Below are 19,554 nucleotides of genomic sequence, written 5' to 3' on the forward strand. Positions count from 1 at the left end.
ACTTCTCAAACCTTTGATGCTTATTGTATGGCTAATGGAATAAGTGTTGAACATCTAGTAGCTCATGTTCACACACAAAATGGGTTAACAGAATCACTTATTAAACGCCTCCAATTAATTGCTAGTCCCTTACTAATGAGAACAAATCTCCCAACCTCGGTTTGGGGTATGCTATTTTACAAGCCGCAGCACTTATTAGTTTGAAGCCAACGAATTACCATCAGTTCTCTCCTATGCAATTAGCTTTTTGCCAGCAGACAAATGTTTCCCATTTAAGAAAATATTCGGATGTGCGATATATGTTCCCATTGCACCACCTTCTCGCACCAAAATGGGACCCCAAAAAAAATTGAAGTTATATTTTGGATATGATTCTTCCTCTATAATAAGGTATCTTTTTAGATACAAACTAGAAATGCATTTAAATCTCGATTTGTAGATTGTCATTTTGATGAATCAAAATTTTCAACATTAAGAGAAGAGAATAAGCTTCTTGAAAAAAAACTTAATTAGAATGCATCATTCTTAATACATTTCTTTTTTATTTATATTTTTTTATTTTATATTTATTATATATTCCTTAATTATTTATTTCACAATAGGATTAAAAATTTGGTGGGATGAGGTAGTTACCCTAATGATGAGGTGGATAGTCATAATTTCGGATTGTTTTTTAATACTTGGGCAACTTTTTTTATTGGAATTCAATTTTTTATGAATACAACATCAAATTTATTTTTTTATAAGTAGATTTATTAGTATTTTAGATATTCATGATTATAATAAACGATAACAGATTGTTTATTATCTTTTATTTTTTCATGGATACTGAAATAATTACATGTTTAGATTATCTTTTATTAGCAAAACAAAACATGTGTTGATTGTTGCAAAAATATCGATTTTAAAATAGTCTATAATAAAAGATGACAAAATTAATGTCTTGATCGAAAGAAATATATTTCTTTTAACAAGTTTTTGTAAGGATATCATTTTTTTAAATAAAATAATACTTAATTTAATACAAAAATATAAGTATTTGACTTCGAATAAGTATGAAAAAATTAAATTATAATTAATTAATATTACTTAACTTTTTATTATAAAATTATTTTTTTAATTTGTATTTTTAAAAACAAATTGACTACAAAAAAAAAATAATTCTCTAATTTCACATCTGATGGACCAATTGAGAGAAATAAATAAAATGCCAACCTGTACTCTAACTCGACATTATTTGACATGTCACTGTCGGTTAAGTCAGTTAACTATGAAACATAGTAGATGGTACATAACAAGTTGAAGAAGATTGCAATGTGTGTTCGGAGCCCAACCAAAGTGTGATCAGTGATGAACCAAGTGAAGCAAATCCATGGATACACCCTGAGAAATGGCATAGACAACACCAAAGTTATCATTGAGAAGCTTCTTCAAATCCCAAACCTTAGCTATGCACATTCCTTTCTCTGCCACTCACCCAATCCCAAAGCCACCGTCTTTCTCTACAATAGGCTCATCCAAGCCTACTCCATCAATGGAAGCAACACGCGCCGCTGCTTCTCCCTTTATTCCCAAATGCTTCTCCATGGCTTCCAACCAAATGAACACACTTTCAATTTCCTCTTCTCTGCATGCACCTCACTCTCTTCCCCTTTCCTTGCCCAAATGCTCCATACCCATTTCATCAAATCAGGCTTTGAACCTGATGTATTTGCTGCCACAGCTTTGCTTGATATGTATGCTAAACTGGGTTCTTTGAAGATGGCACGCCATGTGTTTGATGAAATGGCTGTGAGAGGGGTACCTTCTTGGAATGCCATGATTGCGGGATATGCGAGGTTTGGGGATATGGAGAAAGCATTGGAGTTGTTCCTGTTGATGCCTTGTAGGAGTGTGGTGTCGTGGACCACCATGATATCCGGTTACTCGCAGAACAAGCTGTATGAGAAGGCTTTGGATTTGTTTCTGACGATGGAAAGGGAGAAAGTCACAAAGCCGAATGAAGTAACATTGGCAAGCATTTTGCCGGCTTGTGCTAATCTTGGGGCATTGGAAATTGGTCAGAGGATTGAAGCTTATGCAAGAGAAAACGGGTATTTCAAGAATTTATATGTGAGTAATGCTGTGTTGGAGATGTATGCGAAATGTGGCAAGATTGATGTTGCTTGGAGGGTGTTTGATGAGATTGGAAGCTTGAGAAACTTGTGCTCTTGGAATTCAATGATCATGGGTTTGGCTGTTCATGGACAATGTAGCAAGGCACTTGAGCTTTATGACCAAATGCTGAGAGATGGGACTTCACCGGACGATGTTACATTTGTGGGGCTCCTCTTGGCATGCACTCATGATGGCATGGTTGCTAAAGGGAGATATATCTTCAAGTCAATGACAACGGACTTCCACATTGTTCCCAAACTACAACACTATGGCTGCATTGTCGATCTCCTAGGCCGGGCCGGCCAGTTACAAGAAGCTTACAGTGTCATACAAAGCATGCCCATGAAACCAGATTCAGTAATATGGGGAGCTCTCTTGGGAGCTTGCAGCTTCCATGGTAATGTTGAGCTGGCCGAGATTGCAGCCGAATCACTGTTTGCACTTGAGCCTTGGAATCCTGGAAACTATGTCATTCTTTCCAATATTTATGCTTCGGCTGGTCATTGGGATGGAGTTTCAAAGCTTAGGAAGGTGATGAAGGGCAGTAAAATTACAAAAGTTGCTGGACATAGTTTCATTGAAGAGAGAGACCAATTGCATAAGTTCATTGTGGAAGATAGATCACATCCACTAAGCAATGAAATTTTTGCTTTGCTAGATGGAATTTATGAACTGTTAAAGCTGAATATAAGTTCATTTGAAAGCGATTTAGATCTTGATTTTAACTAATCTTAATAGCAGCAGCTCCAGTCTAAGGATCCTTGCTCTTTCTGTAAACGAGTTTTGAAGCAATTATTAGGGAGGCATGACATTAATCTTTAATGGAATTCGTTTCTTAGTGTTTTTTCATTTGTCTTAATACAATGTCTCACCATATGATAACATATCGATTATTAAAATCTCATCTAGTGGGTAACTTAACTGAAGTCAGAAACTATTCTTATATTAAACGTCAATATACTATTTATATTCCATATATACTGTCATGGAATGAATAAGACTGTATTAAACTATTAATCAGAGTGGTAAGACATTATTTTGGTTACATTGTACGCAAACACGCAGGCATAAGGGACAAACTTGATACAATCTTTTGGTTTTTTTTTTTCCCTTTAATCCACATAACGAGAAATGAGGAATAAATTTGCTTGAATAGAAACAGAGGAGAAGAGAACAGAGTAACTAACCATTTCTTTCTTTCTTTCTTCTTTTTTTTTCATATTTTTTTCTCTCATCTTGGTACACAGTAGGAAACTACTGCATTTTCTTAGTTTGAACCCCCTCCCCCCCTTCTCCTTATTTTTTCATGGTGCGTGAGTGGAAAGAATACATTTAGAAACATATGAAGAATCTGGCCAGTACCCTGACAAATAATATACAACATTTACATCGAAATCACAAGAAAATCATTCACCTTGGAAGGAACATTGTGTGAGAACATTAGAAATTTTAAAATCCCTTCAATCAATGGTCAGTAGCAATTAGCTTGTTGCAAGGAAATCACCCACATTTGTCAATTTAAAAGAAATCCTTTACACCACCAATTCACAATAACTTCAAGAGAAAGGCAAGCACCAAAAAAAAGCAGCCATTAACCTGCAAAACAGAAAAGATGGTGCAACAAAATTTATTTTTGATATAAATTCCGTTCAAATTCAATCCTTTTTAAATTAAACTGTTTCATATTCATACCTTCCTCAGAGAACTCAAATACACCACCAAGCATGCCATCATCATCACCATCTTCCTCTGATTTCTCCCTCACACAGGGACTGCTACATTCCTCATCAGAAACAACCTCTGCTGATTCAGGACAGCCAATTGATGCTTTTGAATAATCCTCTTGAAAAATTTGCCCAAAGTCAGGCGAGTCATGGACTAGCCCATCATGTGTAACGTTCATATTCAAGTTACAACCATTAAAACTTGAATTTAAACTCTCATTAGCTTTGCCACCTTTTGATGAATTCACTTGTGAGCCACCTGCTGCAATGTCATCCATGTTAACAGTCTTCAGGCTTGGAAGAGGTGATTCCGACACGTCTTCCTCTCTATTCTTTACATTAATATCACTTCCAGATGAGTCAATTGATGAAGAAAAATATCCTGACAAGCCTGAGAGGACAGTATAAAAACTAAGTTAAATAACTTGGGAGCACTCTAATAGAAGATGCCATATTGAATTGCTTATCATACCAGCATCTGCCTTCAAAGCTGAGCCAGGTATCTTCAACTTTGAATGGGAGAGTACAGCATCTCCAGAAAACTTCTCTTCAGCTCCATGAGAATCAGACGACGAGCTAGAACTTCTTCCCGTGACAATACCTCTGCCAAAAGGAAAAAGGCAATCAAGTAACCCTCTAAATTGATCTCTCCAAAGACAAGAAGTAAATACCCTCCTCACAAAGTCACACTTTAGTTCATTTACATACTCAATAGGTATGCAAGGAGCAAACTAGACACTAAAAACAATTATTGCAAGAAAAAATTGACTCCTCTCTACAAATCTACCATGTAAATACTAAAATGGCAATGCGATGAAATAGGTACATCTCATATCTAGAATGGAAATGATCTGGGAGGCTAATTACACAAATGACTTCTCTAACTGATCAAAGAAAGCGAAGGTAAGTAACAATTACCTGTCAACCCGATGGAAATGGTCAAAGACAGGCAACAAATTCTTCCGCCTTATTTCAACCTCGTCAATAGGAATATTCTCAATTTCAATCTCTCCACTGGTACTAGATTCACGTAAAATCAGCTCCTTGGTCACCAAAGGGCTCATCACAAAGAAAGATACCTAAACATTGAGGGGGCATGAGCTTAGTTGAAAGAATATGTGTTGGGAGACATAACAAGCAACAGTATCAGAATAGAAACCACTTAAATACCTCAGACTTCTGCCATATTGGTATCCTCCCAGAATTTATTTGTACCTCTGCATTTGAAAAGTGACATAGGTCATTGAATTTAATGCAATTATTGTTTCCAACATTATTATCTTCACGATCTGAAGTTCCCAAGATAATTTCTGCAGCTTCAAGACCAAGATTATTCCCTACTATGTGCACCTCTTTTTCTGGCCAATCATTTCTTCTACAGACATCCCACCACTGAACTGGTTCAACTTTAACTCTTAAATTCTCTTCTTCTGTATGTGCCGAAGGAACAGAATCCATTCTTGGAACAGTTCCACTAGGCTCTGGCCCGAGTGATGGAAGTAGTTTATATTGAATTAAATGACCAGACGGGGCATATACCAATAAATACTCCAGAGCATGAATATTAGACGTCGTGTTGCCCGTATCACAGGATATGGAACTATGAAAGACTGCAGAAACAGCACCAGAAGGAATGCAGACTTTTCCTGCTGCAGAAGATGTAGCATTACTAACTATATTGAGCCATCCAGCATTATTTTTTATTCTGCTAACCACAGAGAGGACAACAGGAGGTGGAGGTGCTGGGCAAGATTGTTGCTGGTTTACAGTGAAATGTGGAGTGAACCACCATGGCAGTGACAACGCTGGAAAGAGAATAGGCCCCTCTGTGTCATGACTATGTATCTGAAGAACTGTCTCACCACCGAAAGGGGCAAGAGCAAAAATATGGCAAGTGCCCTTGGAAGAAATAATGGCAACCCACTGACTCATATGGCTAAAACAAATATCTTGTATGACCTGCATAATATACACCATAAAGTAAAACCTTCATGAGTACATACTAAAACCAAGGCCTTAAAGAAATTGTGAGAATAGGAGCATACGGCTGATGTCAAGCCACGGTGGAGCTTGTATAGGTGGACATGAGAATAGCTCACATCAGTGCTTTGATGACCTGATCCATTCCGTGAAGAGGATGGCATAATCCGAAATATATTGATATTGTTTCCATGAATTGATGCTGTGACCAAAAGTGTCCCACTTGGGTCAAAACACAAAGCTGATATTGGACTAGTATGGGCCTTAAATTGAGCCACAACAGCTCTAGAAACAAAATCTTTCACAACAACCTGCAATAGATTTGTGATAATAATATCAACGAGAAGCTAGAATAGAATGATTGCTTCAGCTGCCACAACATTAAAAAGAAGGGGTAGTAAAGGGATGATACATCAATAATACTAAGAACTATAACTACCTTAAACAATCTTTCTTCTATGGATAAGCTGCGCGAATAGATGATCTCATGTAAATCGTAATACAGATGCCAATATACTTTAACAGGAAAATATCTAGTCAGCATCATGCTGCATAAGAAAATCAGATTACATGTTATGCTTTCACTAAATTAGATGACTTACCACACCGGTGGTATCTGTTTCAGGGGTAGGTGGGGTAAACCGACTAGCTTTCCAGATTGAATTTGATGAAACCGGAGAATTGGATCCATCAGGCATAAGATCCTGATAGTATTTAGACAATGTTCTGTACCCCTTGTCACTGAGGTTGATGAGCCCGGCAGCCAAGTGCTTGCTGGATTCCAGGGCATATCGGGCTACCGGGTTTCCATTGCTGGGAGATGTTGATGGGCTGACAGCAGGAGGAGTCACACTTTGAGGACTTAGTCGACTTTTATTTGACAGCAAAGGACTGTTAGAAGCATAAGCCAACCATCGGGGCCCTAAAGCCATGGGACCGTACCCAATATTAACCCCAACCACTCCTTGGCCACCCAACTCAGGTACAGGATGAGTCAGGACACTGAACTTACTCTCAAGCGTAAGTGCGTCAAAACAGTATATCTGCAAGCAGCAATAAAATAAGGGGGGCAATGTTATTTTAATTGTGACAGTAGAAACATCAATAACAGTGTATTACACATTTACACTACATTCACATCTAGACAACATTAAATCATCTATTAGGTGACATGAGACACAAATCATCAGTACCAGCAACCTCTCTACACATGTGAAAGGAAATAGCAAAACCTATCCAGGATGTAACTAAAATTATCATAAGTTCCATTTACCTAACAAATTCAGGTATTCATGCATAGTGTTAAAAGTAAATCAAATTAAAAAATTGAATCAAAAACCTTACTTGCATAGCAAGACCCACAGCCACAACTTTAGGACTACATCTAACCATGTAGACAGTGGAACGAAATCTGAGAGCATGAACATAGGTATGAGACTTAAGCGAGTAAAATCTAACAGCTGTAGCTGAACCAAAAACATTCTCAGCTTGAGGTTCAGCATGATCCCTGACAAATCCATCTCTACTATTTTGCACTGGACCCGGAATCTTTGACTTATCACAAGCAACAACTAAGAGCAAAGGATGTGATGATCTAAATCCTTCAGAACCCTCAGGTTTCTTAGGGACGGGCTGCATTTGTAAAAACGAAACCGGATCATCGTGCTTCGAGACAATCTCCCTGACATTAGTAGCATCTTCCACATCAAGAACTTGAAAGCCATTTGAATAACCAAGTAACAGAACATTCCTAAAAGAAGAGGGACCAAATTCTAGCTTGTCAAAGCAAGCCCAAAGCACCTACAAAACAAAACAGAGTTGAATCATGATATCTAAAATCTTAGCCTTCCGTTCATAAATCACAACTGCACCATGCCATTGCCAGCTGAAAAGCAATCACAAAACTCGAAATAGCAATCAATAAGACTTTTACAAACTCTCTTTAATTCTCGTAATTACACCTAATCCTAATCATAATACACAAATCCATGTCATTAAATTGAATGAATGATCAAATTTGGAAAACACAATGCATCGTATCTTACTACTAACTCAATTAACCCACGCCAGTAGAAATTCAAACAAAAAACAGTAGCAAGAAACTGAAAGAAATCAAGAACTAAAAAAGAAAACAGGTAATTGATTTGAGTAACACGGACCTGATCCTTGTTGGAATGGGAAGAACGGGAACCGGAAGAAGCGGTCTTAATGCGAGAAGCTATGAACTTGAAAGAAGAAGGGATGAATCCATTGGTGGTGTTGTTGTTGCTCTTCATAATACTGAAAGCTCAAGAAATGGGAATTTTGAACCGGCCACCGGCGAGTCACCGAAAACGGCACTAAGTTAAAAATGATGATACCATTAAAGATTCCGATTTTGATTTTGATTTTGATTTTGATTTGACCAACCCAACACAACACAAGACGGTTTTGCCTCAAATCCTTCTTCGTCTTCCCTTGGCAATTTGGGAAATGTCGGGGGAGTCCGGCTCCAAATAAATTTGAAGGAGGGGTAATTTTGACATTTCAGGAGGGCTAAGCGAAGCGTTGAATATATCCGTGGGAACACGTGGGTGTAGTGTGGTAATTTGGATAAGTAAGGGGAGTTGAATGGATTTATCAGTAAGTTTTGGATACCCAAGCAACTTTCTTCAATCACGAAACCACATGCCTTGTGATTCAGAATCAGAATAATCTCATACCAGATGCCGCATCAAACTTAACTTCTATTTCTCTGTTTATTTAAGTTTAAATATATAAAGCACGCATATTTTGTTAATGTGTCTCGTATCGGACATATTTTAAATACGATATTTGTTTTTTTTTGTGATTGAAATAAATTAAATAAAAAAAACAAAACAAATAAAATAAGAAATTACTTAAATAGAAGAACAGTCCCGTTTAAAAATACGATATTTGTTTGATATGTGATATTTGTTTTATTTAGAAAGTGTCTTAATAAAAAATAAAATAATTTTTTTAAATATATTTAGACACATTTAAATATTATTAATATGTCAAATATTATTCTTAACATATATTTTTAAAATAAATTTAAAAATAGTATATATTATTATTTATTAAAATAAAAATAATATTTTAATCGTATTTATGTAAGTGTCTATACATCATAAATTTAGATTAATTTACACGAATATAATAGTTGAGATGTGAATGTATATATGGATCGAATTTAATTATATTTATATTGTGATATGGTTGTCCATAAGCGACTCAACTTTTTTATGGTGGGATGCTCATGTTACCAAGAAAGATTATATTTAATGAAGGTAAATAAAGACTATGTATATATATAAATAGAAGCATAATTTGAAGCAATATATACACAATACAAATATAAAACATTCATCTCTCTCTTTAGATATATATGCTGCAATATATATAATATTAATATATAAATCATCTTTATTACAATAAAATAATAATATTATTGAACATTAATATTAGAGTTTTTTATTTATATTTTTTTATTTTATATTTATTTTCTCTTTTTTATTTATTTATTTTACACCATATTATTAGCACAAAACTCTGATCAAAATTTAAGAAGATTTAAGTAATAAATTTTTATTATGTCAAAATTCTCTCATCTTAAATTTAATATTCTTGATATATCTAAAAATAACTACTTATCATCAATATTAGATGCCTAAATTAATCTTGATTCAATGGATCTTGGAGATACTATTAAAGTTGAAAATAATGCATCCCAAAAGGATAAAGCCAAAGTCATGATCTTCTTTCGTCGTCATCTTGACAAAGGATTAAAAAATAAATATCTCACATTAAAAGATCCTGCAGATTTGTGGAAGAACATTGAAGAAAGGTATAATAATCAAAAGATAGTGATACTTTCTCAAACTCGATATGAGTAGACACACTTACGTCTACAGGATTTTAAATCCATAAGAAAATACAATTCAACAATGTTCTGAAAATTAAGTCACGAATAAAATTATGTGGAAAAAAGATAACTGATAATGACATGTTAGAGAAAACTTTCTCGATCTTCCATCCCTCAAATGTGTTCCTGCAGCAGCAATATCAAGAAAAAGAATTTAAAAATATTTTAAGCTAATTTCTTACCTTCTTATTGCTGAACATAATAATGAATTGCTTTTAAGAAATTATGAAGCGCGCTCAGCTGGCGCCACCCCATTTATGAAACAAATGTCGCAAATCATAACCCCAAAAGAGGTAAATGGCAAAATTTTAGTAACATGAAAAATTATGGAAGAAAGAAAAATTATGTTCACAAGTAGGGCTGGAAGTGAACGAGCTGTGTCGAGATAAACCAAACTCAAGCTCGACTCATGAAAATTGAGCTTAGCACACGGCTCACCTCATTAACAATCAAGCCTATTTCTTAAGTTCAAGTTTGGCTCACCAAAAGCTCTTAAATAACAGAAAAATAATCTATAATTTTATATCAATAAATTATAACTTATATATATTAAAAAATATTAATTTTATATATTGTGTATCTATTAATGATGTATTTTTTATTTATGTCCTATATCAAAATTATATAAAAACTGATTATAAAATTTTAAATAAGAACATTTATATATATATATATTATTTTATATGTATATATATTATTAAAAGTATAAACTAAAAGTATATATATAATCGAGCAAGCTCACGAACAAATGGGCTAAACTTATCCAAGTTCAAACTCGACTCATTTAATTTATGAGCTCAAGCTTGGCTTATTAGCTTACGAGCTCAACTTATCGAGTTATTAACGAATCGAGCTCGAACTGGTTCATGAGCTGACTTGACTCGCTTCCAGCCCTATTCACAATAAATGATCCCACCAGAAGTGGAATAAATAAAGAAATAGTGAAAAAAATAAATCAACAGAAAATAAATATTTCCGTTGTGGTGGAAATGACCATTGGTCACATACCTATTGTACCCTAAGGTACTTAGTTAAGTTTTATCAAGCATCTTTGAAAAATGATAACAAAAGAAAGGAGACAAATTTTGTTTTAAAGGACGTTGATAAAAATTACACCACTCATTATGTAGTATCTGATTTCTTTGAGAATCTTGAAGGAAATATTGTTCATTTGATCAACGAGGAAAAAGTTTAATATTTAGGTTCATTAGGTATTTATATAAATAAATAATATAAAAAATTTTTTGTTAAGTTTTATTTCTTATGTATTTAAATTTTAAGTGTGATGTACATGAATAATGGTTAATAAAATATTTATGTTTATGCTTATGAATTTTAAAATCATTAAATGTGTCAAGTTTTAATATAATAATACTAGTAATAATAATAAAATTTTAATATATGACACTATTTTTATGTACAATGCTTCTTAAAAAAATATTTTCAATTAGGAATACAATTTTACTGCATATGTACTGCTATTCATTTTATTATTATTATTATTATTTGTCTTTGAAAAAAATAGCAAAGATATATAATGAAGATGTTTGCGTTGCGGATGGTGTATGTTTGGATACCATTCTCAAAAGTAATATATATTTTATTCATCTTGTACCAAAAGAACAATATGTTAATACTATTATTGACTCAGACAATATAATAGAAGGCTCTAGAAGAACTATAATTTTGTTTTCTAGAAGAACAAAATTCATAATAAATAATGTACTATTGTCTACCAAGTCTCTAAAGAACTTATTGAGTTTTAAAAATATTCGTCGAAATGGATATCATATTAATGAGGAAAATCATGAGTACTTATATATCACAACTCATTATTCAAATAAAAATGTTATATTAGAAAAGTTACCCTCACTTTCATCTGACTTATATTATACTAAAATTAGTGCAATTGAATCACATGCCATTGTAAACCAAAAGTTTACTAACCTAAATGAATTTATAATTTGGCATGATCGATTAGGATATTTTGGAACAACAATGATGCGGAAAATTATCAAAAACTCTCATAGACATTTATTAAAGAACTTGAAAATTCTCAAATCTAATCAATTTTGTTGTGTTGCATGTTCTTAGAAAAAACTAATTTTAAGACCATCACCAGTAAGGATTGAATTTTAGTCTCCTGAATTTCTTAAAAGGATTCAATGCAATATATGTAGACCTATTCATCCACCATATAGATCTTTTAAATATTTTATGGTCCTACTAGACGAATCTTCGAGATGGTCACATGTGTGCTTATTGTCTTCTCGCAACCTAGCGTTTGCGAGATTATTTGCTCAAATTATTTGATTAAAAGTACATTTTTTAGAAAATCCAATCAAAGCAATTTGTCTTAATAATGCTAGTGAATTCACTTTCCAAGTCTTTGATGCTTATTGTATGGCTAACGAAATACGCATTGAACATCCAATAGCTCATGTTCACACGCAAAATAGATTAACAGAATCACTATTAAACGCTTCCAATTAATTGCTAGACCCCTACTTACAAGAAGAAATCTTTCAACCTCTGTTTGGGATATGTAATTTTACATGCTGCAACAGTTATTCTTTTGAGTCTAACAAGTTACCATCAATTTTCTTCTCTATAATTAGCTTTTGACCAACAGGCAAATATTTTTTATTTGATGATATTTGAGTGTGTGAAATATGTTCCAACTGTTGCACTTTCTCGCATCAAAATGGACCCCAAAGAAAATTAAGAATTTATATGGGATATGATTCTCCCTCTATAGTGAGGTATCTTAAAATACAAACAAGATATATGTTTAAAGTTCGATTTGCAGATTGTTATTTTGATAAATCAAAATTTCTAACATTAGAAGGAGAGAATAAGCTTTTTGAAAAAAAAAACTTAATTGGAATGCATTATCTTTGATGTATTTAGATCCTCGATCAGGGCAATGTGCAATGGAAGTTCAAAAAATTATACATTTGCAAAAAAAATAGCAAATGAATTGGCTGATGCATTTTCTGATACAAAAAGGATTACTAAATTCTATATACCAGCTGAAAATGCTCCAATTCAAATTATGTCTCAGTCGAACAAATGGCCACCGAAAACAAATTCATGTCAGAAGCGTGGTAGGCCTATCGATTCCAAGGACAAAAATTCTCGAAAAAGAAAAATGGTAAATACTATTCTTGTTGAAAAATATAAAGACATAGTAAAAATAACTACAGTTGTCTTAAATTATAATATACTTTTGGCGTCAGAAGACGTTCAAATACCTGAAAATTGTGAAAATGATGAGATTTCGATAAATTATGTCTTTATAGGAGAAAAAATGAAACCAAAATAAAATAATTGTCAATGAAATATTTGTATATAATGTGATGTTACGGATCATGCATGAAAATAAGGATTTTGAGCCAAGAACAATCGAAGAATGTTGACAAAAGAATGATTGGCCAAAATGGGAAGAAGCTATAAATGTTGAGTTAGACTCACTTGAAAAATGTAAAGTCTTTCGACCTGTAATCTGTGCAGTAGAAGATGTAAAACCTGTTGGATACAGATGAATATTTGTGAGAAAACGAAATGAGAAAAATAAAGTTGTACGCTACAAAGTTCGACTTGTGGCGCAAGATTTTTCACAAAAGCCCAGTATAGATTATGAAAAAACATATTTTCCTGTAGTAGATGTAATAACATTGCGTTATTTGGTCAGTTTATCTGCATACCATAAACTACATATGTATCTAATGGATGTGATAACAGCTTATTTACACTGATTATTAGATCGTGATATCTATATGAAAGTCCTTAAAAAACTAAAGATATATAAACCACATGAATATTCACAGGGGTTATACTCAATAAAATTGTGAAGATCTTTATATGATCTAAAGCAATCGGAACGAATATGGTATAATCGTCTTACTGAGTATCTGGTAAAAAACGGAGTTAAGAATGATGGTATCTTCCCATATGTTTTCATAAAGAAATTCGCATCTAGATTCATTATAATTGTTATGTACGTTGATGATTTAAATATCACTAGAATCCCTTAAGAGAATCCAACAATTATAAAAATTTTAAAAGAAGAGTTTGGGATGAAAGATCTTGAAAATACTAAATTTTATCTCGGCTTGCAGATCGAGTATACAAAAAATGATATCTTTATTCATCAAACAACATACACAAAAGATCTTGAAGAGATTTTATATGGATAAGTCACATCCATTAAGTTCCTTAATGATCGTAAAGTCTTGGATGTGAAAAAGGATCAATTCCATCCTAAATAAGAAAATTGAAGATATCATTGGTCCTGAAATACCATATCTTAGTGCCATTGGAGCGCTAATGTACCTTGCTAATAATACACGACTTGGCATATCATTTGCTGAAAATTTACTGACAATGTATAATTCCTCTCCAACCAAAAGACATTCAAATGGAATCAAACAAATTTTACGATATCTTCATAAAATCATTGATATGGGTTTATTTTATCCATATGAATCCAAGTCACAATTAGTTTGTTATGCAAATGCATAATACTTATCTGATCCACACAAAGAAAGATCTCAAATAGGATACCTATTCACATATGGTGATACAACTATATCATGAAGGTCTAGAAAACAGTCGATTGCAGTAACATCCTCTAATCATGTTAAAATACTAGCGATACATAAAACAAGTCGCGAGTGTTTCTCGCTTAGGAGTTTAATCCAATATATTTTATCGTCATGTGAACTGATTAATAGGAAAATATCTCCAACAATTTGGTTTGAAGATAATACATTATGCATTGCTCAACTTAAGGGTGGATACATCAAAAGTGATAGAACAAAATATATTTCTCTCAAATTCTTCTTCGCTCATGACCTTCAAAATCAAGGCATAATTGAAGTCTAACAGATCCGCTCAAGCGATAATCTGACTGATTTATTTACAAAGTCACTTCTAAAATTCTTTTTTAAAAGATTGGTACATCAAATTAAATTGGAATGCGTCAATTTCGAGATATTAAATAATGTTGACAAGAGAGAAAAACTGTACTCTTTTTTCTTTGGTTAGATTTTTGTCCTTATTAGATTTTTCTTGACAATATTTTTAATAAGGCAGTTCTTATCATAAAGAATATTGTACTCTTTTTTCTTTACTAAAATTTTTTCCCATGAAGTTTTTCTTTAGTAAAGTTTTAATGAGGCATAATCTTCAATGGACATGTAAGGAGGAGTGTTATGATATGAATATCTACTAATGACTCAATTTTTTATGGTTGGATGCTCATGTTACCAAGAGAGATTACATTTAAGATTGACAATGAAGACTCTATACATGTATAAATAGGAGTATGATCTAAGACAATATATACACAATATGAATATAAAACATTCATTTCTCTTTCTCTCTTTAGATGTATATGCCGCAACATATATAATATTAAGAGTAAAGGACAAATCCGTCCCTGACCTTTTTTACCGTGGACATTTTCGTCCTCGAGGTTTGGGAAATACGGTAACGTCCCTGACCCCCCAGAAAACTGGACATTTTTACCCCTCCGTTAGAGTGTCTCCGTTTAGCCCTGACGAAAAACGGTGACGTGGCTCCGTGGCGCTGAGGTGGCCGTAACGGGCTGCCACATTGGCTGGGCTTTCCAAAAGAGGACAAATATGTCCCCATAGCCCAAAACGCTACTGTTTCTCCTCCATCCCCAATCTATGAAATTCTTGAACCCTAATCCTTCAAATGCAGTCTGAGAGTGAAGCGGGTGAAGGAAGAAAGGGAGCATTGCGACCATGGCATCCGAAGGAGTGTCGTCAAGTTCGAGAAGAGGCCCAGTCCTGAACGGCAATGATGGAAAAGAGGGTGTGTCACCAGGGTGCTTCTGTGGAGAAAATGCAATCCTATTCATATCGAGGACGAGCAGCAATCCGAACAGATTGTTTCTGGGATATCCCTTTTATAAGGTAAGCAAATGACATCTGTGTAACTCCATTTCTGTTAGGGTTTATCCTGAATTCCAACCATTTCTGAGCCTTGAGGATTGATTTTGTACAGGTAAGACAATCATGCTGCAAGTTTTTTTTTGTGGCTGGACGAGCACGTAGCCGGTCTTGGTGTTGGTGTTACAAGGTACCTGGGGCAGGAGCAAATTCTGCATGGTAAAGAGCATCTCAGGATGAAAGACATGGAAAACAGGATACTGTTGTTGGAGAAGAAGATAGAAGCGTTAGAGGTTAAAAGAAATTCAATTGGGTGGAGCATATGTGTGATGTTTGTTGTCCTGATTTTTGCTTTATTTAGTTGTAAGGAATGATGTAAGATTGGTGAAAATGTTGGAAATGAAATGTAATAATCAGTTGTGCATCTGGTATCAATTTGGGTCATGTTTGTGATTATGTTTGTATGTAACAAAAGTTGATAAAATCAAAGGAAATAAAAGTTTCAACAACTGATATTTAGAGTGTAAAAATATACATTCATCATCTAAACTGACATCAAAATAAAAGGAATGCTACCATTAACATCTGCTTATGTGACAAGTGCTGTTTTAACTCAAAATAAAGACCCAAAGGAATGCTATCATTAACATCTCCTTACTTGACAAGTGCTATTTTAACTCAAAATAAAGACCTAAATCTAAAAAAGGAAATTGTATCTAGAATGTGTGGTTATCAGTTACAATGGGTTATATGTAAACAAAACAAAATCATAATATCGTCAGCCTTCACTCATGTTGATTCCATAGATGCTAGGTCACTTGGAGTTGTTCTTTGGGAGACTTCCTAAGCTGCTGCTTCCTGCGTTGTGCCAGACTGTTGTTGAACCAGTGGTGCCGGTGGCCTGAAGATCTTCTGTTTTGATCTGAATTTTAATGGTTTCGGGTGAGAAGTGTTGCTAACAATCTCTTGAGCCTTGCTTGGAGCATTACATTGAGGGGTTGTACTTAGGGCTGGTGGCCTAAATGGAGTGACTGTTGGGACCGGAGGTGCTATTACAAGCGTGGATCTAGTAACCCTGGTTGGAGCTGGTGCAGCATTTGCATGAGTTGGTCCTGCTGCACTCTTAACCTGCACGCATGAGGAGACCAACCAATGGGAAAAAATTAAAGCACATGAACTAGGATTCAAACAACTAGGTATATCAAATTCATCACAAGGAGCACAAATTAAACAGTTACAGTAGTTGCTTGTTGTTGGGGTTGTGTGTAGGTTGGTTGGCTGCTTGAAGAATCCTGGACAGTTAATGAACATGGGGTATCAGCATGATAATAAGACAGATTTGTCCTCTAACTTGTCTACACTAAGACATCCTGATCCTTGAGGAATACCTTACTAATACTCATTAACCCCTGAACTATATGGCAATCAGATAGATAAGTCCCTAACAACCTCATCTCTAAGCCAGCATTTGTATAGTAGTCTATAATCCAAACCAAATATACAATGCAAACTTACCACTTTTCGAGCTTGACGACACTCCTTCGAATGTCATGGTCCCAATGCTCCCTTTCTTCCTTCACCCGCTTCACTCTCAGACTGCATTCGAAGGATTAAGGTTCAAGAATTTCATAGATTGGGGATGGAGGAGAAACGGCAACGTTTTGGGTTCTGGGGACATATTTGTCCTCTTTTGGAAAGCCCAGCCGATGTGGCAGTCCGTTACGGCCACCTCAGCACCATAGAGTCACGTCACCGTTTTCCGTCAGGGCTAAACGGAGACACTCTAACGGAGGGGTAAAAATGTCCAGTTTTCTGGGGGGTCAGGGACGTTACTGTATTTTCCAACCCTCGAGGACGAAAATGTTCGCGGTAATAAAGGCCAGGGACGAATTTATCCTTTACTCTAATATTAATATATGAATCATTTTTATTATAATAAAATAATAATATTGGTGAACATTAATACTAGAATTCTCTATTTATATTTTTTTATTTTATATTTATATTTATTTATTTATTTATTTTACAACAATTTTGACTTTATTTTAATATTTTATTGGTTTAATTTTAAAAATTGAAATTCGGTAGAAAATTAAGTCAAACTAAATCGTATTAAATCGGATACATTTTAATATATAATTAGTTTATAGAACTTTATAAATTGTATATAATAAATTAATAAAATTTTATCTTTAAAGATTCAATTTAATAAATATTATATTATATTTATATTAAAATAAATTATTTAACAAAAAATATATTATCTAAAATATTAATTGAAATATAAAAGTATAATATTTATGTTTCAATGTATTATTGAAAATTGGATGAATTTAGGTCTAAACGTGAGATTTAAATATTTTTGGATGAAAATTCTGACTTATTTCTTGGGAAGGAGGAGAATTTCGACGTCCTCGTTTAGACAACGGTGTGAAATATCTACAAAAAAATTTCGATGTCTAAGTCAATAAGAAATTTAAATAAATTTTAAATCATATTACATTAGAAAAATACTTAAGTGTTGGGAAAATTTATAGAATGACAATGAAGACCTAGCTATTTTTTGGAGATAACTTTTTAAAACCATAAATGGTTGTTTTTTTCAGAGTGAAAAGTTATCATTTATATTCAGGTAGATTATCAGTTGATGAGTAGTAATCTAAATAATAAAAAAGCATCTAACTTAGAATCCATGTGAATAAGGTCACACGGATTGGATCTAATACTATTGGGCAGGAGTTTGTATGTATTGTAAAATAAAGGATATATAAAATAAAGATGTATAAATAGAAGACTCTATTATTAATATAATTAGCTCAATAATTTTTATATATATATAATAATAATATATGTTGTATTGTGTATATATATACAAAGATAAGAAAAAGTATTAAAAATAAAGAGAGAGAGAATTGCATTTGATACTATCTCAATATAATAAAGATAGTTAATATTGCTATTAATATTATATGTAAAGAGTAATAGAAAATAGAATTTAAAATACTTATAAAATAAAAGAAGAGAAATAATTGTAGTAGAAATATAAAGAGAAGTGTATTTGATTGTAACATAAAATAACATAAAGAGGGAATAGATTTCTTATTACTTATCACAATATAATAGAAACTTATATATTTACTACTTTTATATATTAGAAGCGTATTAAGGGGAGGAGAAAGTATAAAGAGAGGAAGAGGATTTTTTATTGCTGTGTCTCAAGACTCGTACAACACCCCCTATTTATACATGCATGGGGTCTTTATTTTCAACATGCATTTAATCTTCATTCTCTTTTGAAAATATAAGTTTTACATGGGAATGGGCATCCACGTTGCTTGTTCTTATCACAACACTCCCCCTTGGATGCCCATTTAGGATTATTGCCTCATTAAAACCTTACTAAAGGAAAACCCTGTGGGAAAAACCTTAGTGAAGGAAAAATAGTACAATATCCTTTGTGATGGGGACTGCCTCATTAAAAACCTTGTCAAGAAAAACCCAATGGAAAAAAAACCTGACCAAGGAAAAAAGAGTACAGTCTCCCCCTCTTGCTGACATTATTTAATATTTTGAAATCGGCGCATCCCAATCTCATGTACCAATCTTTCAAAGGAGGATTTTGGGAGTGACTTTGTGAATAAATCTGCCAGATTGTCACTTGAACGGATCTGTTGGACATCAATTGTCCCTTGATTTTGAAGATCATGAGTGAAGAAGAATTTGGGAGAAATATGCTTTGTTCTATCACCTTTGATGTATCCACCATTAAGTTGAGCAATACATGCTGTATTATCTTCAAATAGGACAGTTGGAACTATCTTATGATCAATCAGTCCACATGATGACA

At 33.6% G+C, this 19,554-nt stretch overlaps 2 protein-coding genes across 2 annotated transcripts; one reads left to right on the forward strand and one right to left on the reverse strand.

Annotated features, from left to right (window-relative positions):
• The first annotated feature begins 1,270 nt into the window (after positions 1–1,270).
• On the forward strand, positions 1,271–3,006 carry LOC107492093 (pentatricopeptide repeat-containing protein At5g08510). The gene has a single exon (XM_016113066.3). The coding sequence runs from the start codon at positions 1,351–1,353 to the stop codon at positions 2,884–2,886; it is 1,536 nt and encodes a 511-aa protein (XP_015968552.1). The 5' UTR covers positions 1,271–1,350; the 3' UTR covers positions 2,887–3,006.
• A 323-nt stretch (positions 3,007–3,329) lies between these two features.
• On the reverse strand, positions 3,330–8,380 carry LOC107492092 (autophagy-related protein 18h). The gene is made up of 9 exons (XM_016113065.3): positions 8,021–8,380; positions 7,206–7,661; positions 6,464–6,904; positions 5,927–6,172; positions 5,052–5,840; positions 4,800–4,960; positions 4,354–4,484; positions 3,850–4,272; positions 3,330–3,753 (listed from the first exon to the last, which is right to left on the reverse strand). Exons 1-9 carry the CDS (start codon positions 8,135–8,137, stop codon positions 3,749–3,751), a joined length of 2,769 nt encoding a protein of 922 aa, XP_015968551.1. The 5' UTR covers positions 8,138–8,380; the 3' UTR covers positions 3,330–3,748.
• Between the last annotated feature and the right edge of the window lie 11,174 nt (positions 8,381–19,554).

This window comes from Arachis duranensis, chromosome 6 (genome assembly GCF_000817695.3).
Source record: "Arachis duranensis cultivar V14167 chromosome 6, aradu.V14167.gnm2.J7QH, whole genome shotgun sequence".
Lineage (NCBI taxonomy): Eukaryota > Viridiplantae > Streptophyta > Magnoliopsida > Fabales > Fabaceae > Arachis > Arachis duranensis.

Coding starts and splice junctions, on each gene's coding strand:
- LOC107492093 (XM_016113066.3), top strand. CDS start 1,351: ATGAACCAAGTGAAGCAAATCCATGGATACACCCTGAGAAATGGCATA.
- LOC107492092 (XM_016113065.3), bottom strand. CDS start 8,137: ATGAAGAGCAACAACAACACCACCAATGGATTCATCCCTTCTTCTTTC. Junction 6,905..7,205: donor CTGTGGGTCTTGCTATGCAA/GTAAGGTTTTTG, acceptor TGCTGCTTGCAG/ATATACTGTTTTGACGCACT. Junction 5,841..5,926: donor ACCGTGGCTTGACATCAGCC/GTATGCTCCTAT, acceptor TATATTATGCAG/GTCATACAAGATATTTGTTT.